Source organism: Euprymna scolopes, chromosome 1, assembly GCF_053919585.1.
Source record: "Euprymna scolopes isolate OS-2025 chromosome 1, ASM5391958v1, whole genome shotgun sequence".
Lineage (NCBI taxonomy): Eukaryota > Metazoa > Mollusca > Cephalopoda > Sepiida > Sepiolidae > Euprymna > Euprymna scolopes.
The window spans coordinates 155,892,193-155,906,343 of NC_136482.1; the positions used below are offsets into that span (position 1 = coordinate 155,892,193).

A 14,151-nucleotide genomic window follows, 5' to 3' on the forward strand; every position below is an offset into this window, starting at 1 on the left:
TCTTTCACTGTAGTGACATGCAGAAGTTCAAGTGTAATGTGAACAGGCATCTTGCTTCTTAATTTTCTCCATAGTATCCGTGTAAATTGGGTCCCAAATATTAGCTACTTACATCAGACTGGTGCTATGCTTAGTTTGGGGTGAAATAACAGTAAGGAAAAAATTGAAAAATAGTTGGAATAGAAGAGGAGATGAGAAAGCAGAGAAATAAAAAAATCAGGAGCAGGAAAAAGTAGATAGGGGGAGCAGAGAAAGAGGAGATGAGGGTGCAGAGAAAATGGAGGGAAAGAGAAGATGAAGGAAGCAGAGAAATAAAAAATGAGGAGCAGAAAAAATAGATGGGGGAAGCAGAGAAAGAGGAGATGGAGGAAGCAGAGAAAGAGGAGATGGGGAGCAGAGAAATAGATGCAGAAGGAATAAATGAATAAGGCAGGGAGGAGAAAAGGGAGGCTGAAAACAGAAAACAAAATGAAAATGATCAGAACCAAAATATGTAGACAGGAATTATCTATATTACTGATTAAAACATGTTTAAAGGAACAAATGTTGCATATATATATATATATATATATATATATATATATATGATTCTGCACTATGAAACAGGTGCTGTAAAGAATTGAACATTTTAACATGCTTAAAGATATAAACAGTAAGATGGACAATATCTTGAAATCTTTTTCATTTATTATATTCTAGCCAAAAACAATTTTCCTCTACAAAACAATCAAATCAAACACCATTAATAAATATTTGAAGATATAAAGAACTTGATACATAAAACCTATCACCAAAATGACTGGATTCGGCATTAAAGTAACCTGAAAAGGGTTGATATGCCATAAAACAAAACGACCAAACTAAACCGAACCAAAATTGGTAGGATAAAAAAAAACATACATTTTTATAGGTTGTTCTGTATGAAAAAACTGTAAATGTTATGTTTTAACTCTTTTTGTATGTAGTTGTGACCCCAGCGTTTGTGTTCTTGAAATGTTCAAATTTAGAAGAAAGAAAAAATGGCAATTTATTGATTCAGAGTTAATTGACATATCACCTTTTGTTATAGTTACATTGTCATCAACTCATTCGACTACAGATGGAGAAACATAAACACTTTCCTGTTTGTTATTTAGATCTTTAGCCTTCAGGCCAAAATCACAGTGTAGTATCTGTTTTGATGCTACACTTCATCTTTTCTGTCCGTGGTCAGTGAGGGAGAAATCCTTCATGACTGAGACAATTTTAATTTTTGTTCCTATTCAAAGTGTCCCTTTTTGGGGAGCTGGATTTTCCCCACATTAAAAACCGACCTTGTGTCTAACTTTGCCCTCATGGGGAGGCAAGTAAATAAGAACATTTGCCTTTTAGTAAAAAGAGTTGCTTTTAAAAGATTTGATAATGTTACAGGATTATAATCAGCTTAAGTACTCCCTAACTTCCGGTGTGTCTGCTACCGGAAGCGGTTACAAGACAAATCAGTTCGTCCACTTTTTATTGTTCTTCAGTATTTCTATTCTGAAGCGATTAATTGAACTAAAATATAAGAAAAGGACATTATTGAAAAGTATATACAATAAGAATTAATAAAGTTATACAAATGAAAATAGCACAATCAATCTTTATGTGCACTTTAAAAACAAAATAAAAAAAAAATTGAAATTTTTATTTTAAAGAAATATGTTAATAAAATTATAAAAATTAATTTTTTTTTCATAAACTAAATAGTTCATTACTTAAGGATTTTAAACGTGTTTTCAATAATTCTTTTTTTTTAAAAAATGAGCACAAAAAGTGTTTTCAATAATTCTTAAAAAAATAAAACAAACTAATTTCAATAATTCTTTATCAAAACTTTTTAAAAATTTTTCAGTAATTCTTTCAAAAACAAAAAAAGAGCACAAAGAGTGTTTTCAATAATTCTTAAATAAAATAAGACTGAAAAAACTTTTCAATTATTATTAAATAAAAAAGAATGATTGGAACAACGTAATAAAAAAAAAGTACATGCATAGGCGTGAGAGAAAAGCAAAGGGACTGATTTGCCTTGTCACCACTCTGGTAGCAGACACACTGGATGTTAGGAAGTACATAAGCTGACTATTACAAGTTAAAGTGCTAATCTCCATGTTGAAACTGGCAGTCAAAACATAGATACTAACCTTCTGAATCATCATGCCAATACATCATTTTTTTTTTTTTCCAGAATGAATAATGGTAATGATGATATACGAATGGAATTGAACCGTATGCCAGCTGAACAAAGGAAAAAGCCGCCCATTTTGAAACATTCTCCAATTATCAAGGGTGATGTGACTGAAGAAGTTCAGCATTCTGATGGAAAGGTAACCATTTTTTTTTTTTTTTTGTATAATTTATGACTGTGTATATTTTTGTTGCAGTATTTATTTTAACAGTGCTCGATAACATGTAGAGTTTAGTAATTGTATGCAAATATTCTTATTTCAAGCTACACAGAATTTTTTATTTTTACTCAATATTAACTCATCGAACTTAATGTAAAGAGTAGCAATCTTCTTTCCTTTTTATAAGTAATTTAGTTAGATCTATATGTCAATACGATAGCATGGTGTGTTGTTTATTTTCTGTATCACGCTTACATTCACGTCATTTAATTGTTATGGACTTCCATTTCTTGTAATAAATAATTTTACCAAGAACTCTTCATAAGTTTTGGTTTCGGTTTTGATTAAAGCTGATGGCACTCATTTTTTTATAGATAATTTTGCCAAGAATCTATATATTAATATGATAGTGTGCGTGTTACTTATTTTCTGTGTTACGCTTACATCCAAGTCGTTTAATTGTTATGAACTTCCATTTCTTGTAATAATTTTGCCAAGAATCTATATATTAATATGATAGTGTGCGTGTTACTTATTTTCTGTGTTACGCTTACATCCAAGTCGTTTAATTGTTATGAACTTCCATTTCTTGTAATAATTTTGCCAAGAATCTATATATTAATATGATAGTGTGTGTGTTACTTATTTTCTGTGTTACGCTTACATCCAAGTCGTTTAATTGTTATGAACTTCCATTTCTTGTAATAATTTTGCCAAGAATCTATATATTAATATGATAGTGTGTGTGTTACTTATTTTCTGTGTTACGCTTACATCCAAGTCGTTTAATTGTTATGAACTTCCATTTCTCGTAATAATTTTGCCAAGAATCTATATATTAATATGATAGTGTGCGTGTTACTTATTTTCTGTGTTGCGCTTACATCCAAGTCGTTTAATTGTTATGAACTTCCATTTCTTGTAATAATTTTGCCAAGAATCTATATATTAATATGATAGTGTGCGTGTTACTTATTTTCTGTGTTACGCTTACATCCAAGTCGTTTAATTGTTATGAACTTCCATTTCTTGTAATAATTTTGCCAAGAATTCTTCATAAGTTTTGGTTTGGGTTTCAGCCGAGGGAACTCAAATTATATATGCATACATATATCTTTTTCATAAGTTGTTTTTGGTTTTGATTCAAGCTGATGCACTCAAGTCATACGAATACATTTTTTTAATTTTTGAAATCGCAACTTTCTAACATAAAAATCAATAGAGCATTAATAATATATACGAAAACTGCAAGAATTCAAAATATCATATTGAAGCCTACTTAATGATTGGGCTATGCCGGGCGTCCCTGCTAGCTTAGATAAATACTTTTGCAGTTTTAAAAGAGCTACAATAATATCAGAGCATCTCTATATATGCTGAACAATGCAGAATGTCAATATTACATATGAATGAGTCCACTGTGGAATTTCCACAGGTCCTGCTAGTTAACTTATTATTACTACTTGTTTGTAGTAGTTAATATAAATCTAAGTTGCTTTTTTTCTTCTTTTTTAAATCACTACAAACAAGGTATAAAGCCATCTGATGTAAGGAGATAAAAAGAATGAAAGATAATTATCGCAAAGATAGGAGATACCTATTGGCTTTAATTTTTAAAAAGATCAAGGCTATAGATAGAAGGGAAACAGTTAGCCTATAGTATTTAGAAAGAAGTAATACTGTAATAGGAAACTGTATTTACAGTAGTTATCAAAACACTGAATCGATGGAGACCATTAGACCAACAAGCTGGTACAAAGGAAGCAGGGAATGGATCGGACAATTTTGAACACCACATGCCATAATAGTATTTATAGAAAAGACTGAGACTAGCAACATCACATATGTGTGAGAGAGAGAGGAGGGGGTTGGAGAGAAGAAGATTGTGAAATAGAAATGAGAATGATAATCTTTCAGGATAATAAGAACTGTATGGACTTTCATCTGTTTGGTCAAAAATTTGGCTGCCATTAATTTGCATATGTAGACAACTGGTAACTGTTAAGTGGGATGAATTTTAAAGCATGGGGGTTGAGTTTTTTGTTGGACAGCTTAGAACGAGAACGAACGATGGAAGATAATTTCGAATACATGCGGATTTGTTGCAAGTTGAGAGAAGAAAGGAAAAAAGACTTTCATATGTTGTATCGACAATAGGATGGTTTGACACTGCCATTATTTGTTTTTTTTTTTTTTGTTCCTTTTCCATTTTATACTCTTCAATATAGAAGGAAAGATTTTTCAGGTTTGACAAAAAAAAAAACAAACAAACAAACTGAATACTTTCTCATAAGCAAGTATATCAATACTTCTGTCTAGAAAGGTTAAGCTGGTGTTCCTGGAGTAGTTGACTGTTAGAAAAAGCATGGAAAGATGAACTAAGGGGAAAACTATTCAAAGAATTTAAATTGACAAAAACAATTTGTATATCATTCAATTGGATTTGACTAATGTCTTGCCAGCAAACAAATGATACAATTTTCCTGACAAATGTATCATGTTCTGGAAGAAATATCCAACACGTTGACCAGTTAATTTGATGGGTTCCTCATACAGTGCACCACAAAAGAAAATACAACTAAAATAGATTTGAAGCTGCGGTTGCAATAGGATGTAGAATGTCAACAATACTTTGCAGTCTAGCAATGAAACTGCTTCTCAAAGCAACAGAGAGCAAAACAGATATTTGTAAGCTTTTTTAAATGCTACCAATGAAGGCATTCATTGATGACATGCCAATTCTCTCATCCAAAGGACCCACAATTCACAGGCTAATAACTCTTGGATGATCTGATTTGGTATAGAATGAAATTTAAACATAAAATCCAGTATGCTTTCAGTTAAAACACACACACACACACACACACACACACACACACACACACACACACACACACACACACACACACACACACACACACACACACACACACACACACACACACACACACACACACACACACACACACACACACACACACACACACACACACACACACACACACACACACACACACACACACACACACACACACACACACACACACACACACACACACACACACACACACACACACACACACACACACACACACACACACACACACACACACACACACACACACACACACACACACACACACACACACACACACACACACACACACACACACACACACACACACACACACACACACACACACACACACACACACACACACACACACACACACACACACACACACACACACACAAAAAAAAAAAAAAAGTCCCTGGAGGGGCATAGGACATCTACAACTTTTGTAGATGTTTTTGTAGCGAGGAGTTCTCTTTACAGGGTGAGGGTGCTGGTCCCACGCCCAACCCTCCCAGAAGGTACATACAGCGCCTAGCCTTCCTAAATGGTCACCCATCTGGTACTGGCCAAGCTGAACGTTGCTTAACTTTGGTGATCTTGCGAGAACCGGCGTGTCAATGTGATTGTGCCGTATATTTCATTTAACAAAGGGTCGTTAAAATCCAAATATAAATTTTGTAAGTAGGTTATCAGTGTGACCGCTAGTTATGGTGGTCATTTAGTGATTAGACCTGATGTTGTGTTTCATGAATACTCAGGGTCTGTCCTAGTTACACGGCAACCAAAGTGTGATCCGTCCTTCGCAGGTCAGCAAAGTGTCTTAGTGTGGCAGGACCCGTCAATTGATTTGGTTGATCTTAATTTCGCAATCGGTTTGATATGTTGCTGCTTCGTCGGTCTGTCGCGCTAGAAGAAAAGCAATTTCATACATGCAAAAGAAAAAACAACTCTGTGCTCTATTCTACTGATAGAATTCAAGAAAAGATATACAAATATATAGTTATGTACAATTGTGTACAGTTCAATGTTGATTTTGACAGACTCCGCTGAGTCGATAGGTAGATTTCTTTCGGTATTGCGGTGGGGATGATGCAGGAAGAGAGGGGGAGCATGTAGCGATTCTAGACCAGTGGTTCTGTCAACTCTCAACAACTTCAGCTTCAACTTCAACTCTCACTGACAGTTTCGACTCTGTGCCCTGTTCATATACTCAGGGAGACCGGTGTTCCCTGGACCAATTGTATCCAATTATGTCACCTCGAGTGCACCTGTGGATTTGCAGGTGTTTTTCTCATAACTTCAGTCGGGATAATCGTACTCAAAGGCTAAACATCTCTCCTCTAACTGTGAGTCATCATTCGTTTGCATCGGAAACGAAATTATGTTTTCGTTACATGTTTTCTCAAAGTGACATTGGTTTGTCGCTTTTCATAAAACAATGAAATTTACAAATCCAATGTTTCTCTCAGCAGGGTCTTTTTGCCATCACTCGGGCACACCAATGATAATTTTCCAGTGCTTTGGGAGTCTCAGCCTCTTCCCTGTGGGGAGCTTAACCGTTCCCTGGGATGGTCATGTCACATCACAGTCAGATGTAGTGTATGAGAAGAACAACTGAAAAATTTTGGATGTTGGTATGTTGAATCTGTGAAAGCTACTCATTAACTTAAACACACCAAGCATAACAAGAAGTTCTGCATAAAATTGATTGCTGTCCACTGCATGGGGAATGCTTTTATGATATAGTCATTTCCAATGCTATCATGAGCTGTTCTTATATACTAAATAAATTACTATAAGTGCAGCTGAGACGATTAAGGCGAAGATCTCCAAATATACCAGAAACTGGTTGGATTCGTTTTTACTCAAATCAGTTATGGTGGAATTCAAAACTGGCAAGATCAGACTTCAAGTTGATACTAGGTGACTCCAAGGATCAAGTGATAAAAATATTTAATTTTACACTGAAAACTGGAAATAGAAAATGAAAGACATTAATAAAGGTTGAGGGCAACCCAACTCTCAAAGCAGTCATCAGACTTGCACAAATGCAGTCAAGGGTTAGTAATGAATGAATAGCAATCGTGTTACAAGCTTTGCTAGCAAAGCTCACTGAGACATAGAAGTAAGGAACAAAGAGGGCAATAAAAGAAGTATAGCCATCCCATCAAGAACAATGGACAAAATGGAAAAATGTATTACAAATGTCTATTATTTGGGATAACATTTAACAGTTTTCTAGTGTATGTTCTATGTCCAACTAGTGTGCATACATATATGGCACAATCCTGTTGACACACGGGTTCTCGCCAGATTATGAAGAAGTTGAGCAACAATGATGAGCCTGGTCAGTACAAGATAAGTGACTATTTGGGAAGGCTAGGTGCTGTATATACCACACCAAGTGTATATATATATATATATATATATATATATATATATATATATATATATATATTAGTGATGGACTAATTCCAATATTTTCCCAATTCTGATACAATTCCTGATTCCGATTCTTTATAAATCTCTAAATATTTAACTATATAGTTGTATTTTTCTCTGATTACTGTCAAAATAGACATGTTAAATGTGCAAATATTTGTGGGGGACGATCTATCGATTTTAGCTTCATTGGTGGTTTCAAATCAATAAATATTTATTATTTTATCAGTATTACCAGCAATGGAAAATTTAACTTTAAACAAAATGACAATTAAAAGAATCGTTTTGGCATCGGAAAATCGGTACAAATTTTTCCGATATCCTCATATATTCCGATTTTTCCAATTTCCGATTAATCGTTCCAACACTAATATATATATATATGGCACAATCACGTTGACACACTGGTTCTCGCCAGATTACAGAAGTTAAGCAATGATAAGCCTGGCCAGTACCAGATGGGCGACTATTTGGGAAGGCTAGGGGCTAGGTGCCAAGTCATAGAAATTTCCAGGTTGGTATTTGGGGGCGCGTTTAACTCACTGGGGGAGATACCCCCCTGAATCAAGACGTAAAGCAACAGGAAACTACCATCTTTACTTGTCTTCCCAAGATTACCATGGTTCTATAATTTAGAGAGTCATGATTGCCAACGCTGTTAAAACAGCAGGGCTGCTGATAATAATAATGATGATGATGATAATGATGTCCAATGCACTTCCATCTAAATACAATCTTGTTAAATAGAAGAAGTGATCAACTTGTCCTCTGTACAAGAACAAACCACAATCATTGGTAAATGTCCTAAGACTGCCTTTGTTAATGAAAGATACACATAGATTTGATTCAGAAATTTGTTGAAGCAGGGTGGGGAGTATATGTTGGCTTTCGACCAACAACTAAACACTAAACAAACAAAATCTTCTTGGATCAGATGACAACTTACATTCACACACATCGGTTTACACAAGAGCATATGTGGAAAATTCAAAATGTGCATATATTTTAGCAGTAAATTTCATTTCAACATGTTTTAGGCATGTTTTATTGAAGACTAACTAAAAAATTTTGATACTTGTACAGTTTAATCAAGACATTAAAAAAATGAAAATACCGAGAAAAAAAAAAATGGTTATATTGTACGTATCTGTTTTGAACCGAAGATTTCTGAAAAAAAATTTCACTTAATTTGATCGAGTAGTTTTTATGACAGCGCATTGAAGTCAGCCATCTTGGAATTTTTAAACACGCCACAGGGAGATAACTCAATTTAAAGCGCCGGCACTCCCTCCCCATCTTTAATACTAGCTTTTCTTCCTAAAAATCAAACCTTTTACTCGGTATCATAAGAAATTGTTCTTTCGCTGTAAAAAAGAAACTACTTGATGAAATTAAGTGAAATTTTTTTCCGGAGAACTTCATTCCATAAAGGATACATACAATATAACCTTTTTTCGATATTTTCATTTTTTTAATGTCTTGATTAAACTGTACAAGTATCATTATTTTCTTTGTCATTTTCTTCTTTTTTATTTAATTACTTATTTTTTCATGTATTCTTAATTCTAATTGAATCTTAGATCGAAAGGCGGTACCAAAGTGGATCAAGGGAAGTTGTTTTTTCCAATGGAACCAGGAAAGAAATGTCTGCTGATGGAAGAGACATAATTCTTTGGTTCTTCAATGGAGATATTAAACAAATTACTGAGGATCAAACGGTGGTAAGTGATATTGTCAATTTTTTAATCTTTTTTTAAGAAATGCTATAATTAACTCTTATTTTTTGTTCTATAGTTGGATAGAAAATATATATTAAAGATTGTAATAGTATTTGAATTATTCGTTGAAATTTTTGATGTGCTATGTATGGATTGTTGTTGTCTATTTGATATAGCATAGAACTCCACATAATCTAGAATTTCTTGAATTTGGGTTCAAATGTTTAAATTTTCAAAATTTCTATATGCATAAATATGATGCTTGATTGCTATATTTACAACCTTTTAACCAATGGAATCTTTGTAGAACTCTGGAACCAATATGGAAAATATATTTTTTTTTTATCTTCATGTTTGTGCAATCCTCAGTATAGGAAATGATTACTGCCGTCCAAATGATTCAAACCCAGTTGCAAAGTCGTCTTTTAATACGTACCTTGGAATTCAATTCTTAGTCCATCATAAATTAACATTAGAAATAACATGAGAAATAAGTAAATTTCAATTCTATATATCAAATCATGAGGAAATGAGAATAATATCTCCGTGCATATTAAATAAAGTCCAGAATTCTGTATAGGTTTCTTAGTTTGACATAAAGATTCTCAAGTTCAAAACAATGCGTCTGATGAAGGTCAAAAGTAATCAGCAAAAACCTGAATATAACAATCGTCAAGTTAGAATAGTAGTCTAAATAATCTGAATATATATATATATATATATATATATATATATATATATATAGTAATTTATAAAATATATATGCCGATTAAGCTACACTGAATATTCGGCATTTCATCCACTCTAGGACTCCTCAGTCTTATGCGCGAATTCTGTGGTTGTTTATCGTTTTTATATGCTCCTCTCCTATTGAGATTTTAGTTAGCCAATCAGCTTTCTAGTATCCACAGCGCCCCTTCCTATCAGCCAATGGGCATGCATTTTATCGGACAAAGGATCTGTTTTAAAATTAGGTTAGTGTTTTTTTTTTTTTATTGTTAGTTTATATATAAATATATATATGTGTACATACATATATGCACATATATATATATATATATATATATATACATACATATATGTGTGATCGTTTATGTATATTCATGTTTATTTAATTTATTTATTTGTTTATTTTCTATTGTTTTTGTTAGTTATATGTTATATATATATATATATATATATATATATATATATATTATATATATATACTCGCGGTTTTTTATTCAAAAGTAATAGACTAGTGAATTCAACGAGGTTGTTAGATAGTGCTCAATAAAAAGAGCTGATAATACTTGTTTATTGTTATATAAACATGTTTACATCCCGCTGCTACAAACAGCCATTTGTTTCAATCAAACAACAGATATCATCAGGCAGCGACTTGACTATTCAAATGTTCAATGAATAATCATTATTCATTGAACATTTGAATAGTTAAGTCGCTGCCTGATGATATCTGTTGTTTGATTGAAACAAATGGCTGTTTGTAGCAGCGGGATGTAAACATGTTTATATAACAATAAACAAGTGTGTATATATATATATATATATATATATATATATATATATATATTTTTTTTTTCATTTTCTTTTACAGATTTTAATTATTTCTGAATAGGGTGGTTAAAGCTTAATAATACTATCAATATTATGACATAATCATATCAATATTTTAAAAAGGAAAAGAATGACGCTAAGTTTTTTATAAAAGTATGAATTTTTGAAAATATACATAAAAAATATCCAACTTTGATTTTAATAAATAAATAAATAAAATCCTGTTTTATATATATATATATATATATATATATATAAAATAGTTTCTTGTTCTGTCTGTGTGTTATCTTAACTGTTTTATTTAACGGTTGTGACTCGCCTGGTCTCTCTGAGTGTGGGTGCGTGAACATATATAATACAACAAAACATTGACGACATACCTGTCTTTTGCTGGTGCCTCTGGGAGATTTGCCAACGTCTTGAAGAGCTGAATTCTGTTATAAAGGAAACGTTTCAAGACTGACACAAGATGCTATATGTTTTTATATATATATATACTAGCATGGGTACCCAGCGTTGCCTGGGTTGACGTGAAGTTCTGTTTGAAACACACCTGTATACTAATCATTTTCATCATGGGCAATGTGGATACCCCCATAACAAAAATAAAAGAACGGATGAAAACATGTATATGTACCTATTTACTATGCCTCCCCACGGGACAGAGTTAGACACCAGGGGCGTTTTTTAACGTGGAGAAAAGGTACAAAAATAAAAATTGTCTCAGTCGTGAAGGACTTCTCCTCCACCGAAAGAGAACAAGAAACAGAAGTGCAGCATCTGGAGAACAGACACTACACCTTGATCTTGTCCCGAAAATCGCCCCAAAAAAGAAGTATGTGATACCCTCTCCACCAGGTATTTCGGCAGAAGGGCTACAAAGAGAAGAAAATATTCTCCGGAGATTGAGCACCCCAAAGAAAAGATAATTAAAAATAAATCATTACAACTTTTGTTTCAATAAAAATAGCAGCGATGCCCGTGCGATCGCAAAAAAAAAGAAAAAAAAAGATCTACCAAAAATTAATTCCCAAAACAATTAAATTAATTTTTTTGTCATTTTATATTTCTAATGTAATCCCCCCTCCCTCCCAAATTGAATTTGTCATATTTTCGGGGTTCGTTCTGTTTATAAAATTGTTAGGTGAAAGTGCAGAATGGTTTCATAAAAATTAATTAAATTTATCGTTATTTTATGTTTCAAATGTAAAATCCTGGGCAACACCGATTAAATTTTATAAACAAAAAACAAAAAGAACAGGGGATGATAGATTTTGTTCACATGTGTCTCTGACTAACTCTACCTTCATGAGGATGCAAGTAAATGAGGACATTAGTTTTAATTATTTTTCTCTAACAAATAAAAAAGCTTACTTAAAAATTAAGAATAAGCAAGAAAAAAAAATTTCCCCTAAATTAAAAATGAAAATAATAATTCAGCTTAGAATAATATTTCGAAATGAAAACAAATCTATTACAGAAAATATTTAATAACGTGCTCCATTTAAAACATTTTTTCAATTAAACTATCACAGTTATTTCCCCTTTTGGTTTTCCGGTTTTTGGTTTGAAAATAAAACTGTTTTAGATTTCAGATAAAATAAGTTAAATCAAATATAACTTGAAATTTAAATAAACTAAATAATTAAAAATTTTTTAATTAGTACAGTTAAAACAAAGCTATTATGTTGAATAAGTAATGTCATCGAGCTAATTATTTAAATAGATTTAATTTAATGTGATATGCTAATGACCGTAACTCAATAATGTAAATGTGGTTTGAAGAATGGTATATATTGAAATTACGTATACAATATAATGTCCATTGACAGAAGTATCCTATCATGGGCATTAATATTTCTTGACCAGGAGATGTGTACACACATATGGCCTTTATATTTCTTTGGTCATTGGGAGTTGTACACACACACACAAACGCTACTACTTTATATATATATATTTTTTATTCACTCCCAGGCATTTCATCACAACAAAACTGGAGTGAATGACGATCATTGGTTTCTGTTTCTCTGTCTTCATTTTGGAAACTATCACTCCCCTATGGGGAGACTTGTTTAACCCATCTTGTCTCTTTGTCGTCACAAAAACCAACTCCCTAAAATTAACTCTGCTTATTCAAAACCGGAACCCTTGACATGTCACTTCCGGACCCCATTCAGATACTTTCCGGTGCAATTCGATCAGCTACCCAGTTTGATACTTGTCACAGCATGACTCTTTCTGCACCTGCACACTTGCTCAACTTATTGTTTCCCATGATTCAATCTATTGTTTACTCTGCTTGCTAGATAACACAAAATTTCCTTGCTTCTTGTGTTTGTAAGATAGTAGGGCAAGAACAGAATACTGGATAAAAAGGATTGGCACAGTGAACTGATTTCTGGCTCTCTCAATGTTCTGACTTCTTTGGTGGAACGTTCCAAAACTGTGTTTCTTCCTCTTCACATAAAGCTTGGCATCATGAAACAGTTTTTGAAGGCTCTTGAGAAAGATGGCGACTGTTTCAAATATATTTGCACAAAATTTCTAGGCCTAACCATAGAGAAATTAAAAGCTGGAATTTTTGATGGACCCCAGATTCTAAATTTAATGAATGATGCAAATTTCTGTAATTTTATGAATCCTGCAGAATTGAGTGCTTGGACAGCATTTATGAATATAGTAAAATTCTTGGGGAAAAATAAATGCCCCCAACTACAAAGAGCTTGTTGAAACATCTATCTATATATATATATATATATATAAAAGCGAAAATGTGTGTTTGTTTGTATGTCTCGCAAAATCTTTCAACAGAGGCGACGGATTTTCACAAGTTCGGTATCGCTTTAAAGCTTGACATCTTGGATGACAAATATCGAAAAATTGGGCAAAAACATTCATTCCTTCATCCTTAACGGCTCTCTTTTTTATAAGGAGGGGGGAAAAAAATGGTATCTTCATGACAAGATGGCTTTACGCATGCGTCAATACACGCAAAAGACGTACATTGAATTTGTTTTAAATATTATAAAAACCGACCTACTTTCATCCACGCGTCTATAGCGCGGTGGGTTAAGGGACAGTGTCGTTATCTAAAGATTTCAGGTTCAATCCCAGTTATCAGATATACTTTTTTTCTCGATTTTTAAGCATTTAATATTGAAACGAGGTTATTCATACCATTTTTTTTTTTTTTGCTTTTCATTTTTTT

At 32.9% G+C, this 14,151-nt stretch overlaps 1 protein-coding gene across 2 annotated transcripts in view; it reads left to right on the forward strand.

The window, feature by feature from the left end:
- Positions 1 to 14,151, forward strand: part of LOC145276814 (uncharacterized) — a 124,090-nt gene that overhangs the window by 96,838 nt on the left and 13,101 nt on the right. For both annotated transcript variants that reach the window (XM_080128149.1, XM_080128156.1), the window contains exons 20-21: positions 2,207 to 2,345; positions 9,246 to 9,386. In XM_080128149.1, coding sequence (XP_079984275.1) covers positions 2,207 to 2,345; positions 9,246 to 9,386 — 280 coding nt within the window. The remainder of the gene's footprint in view (positions 1 to 2,206; positions 2,346 to 9,245; positions 9,387 to 14,151) is intronic.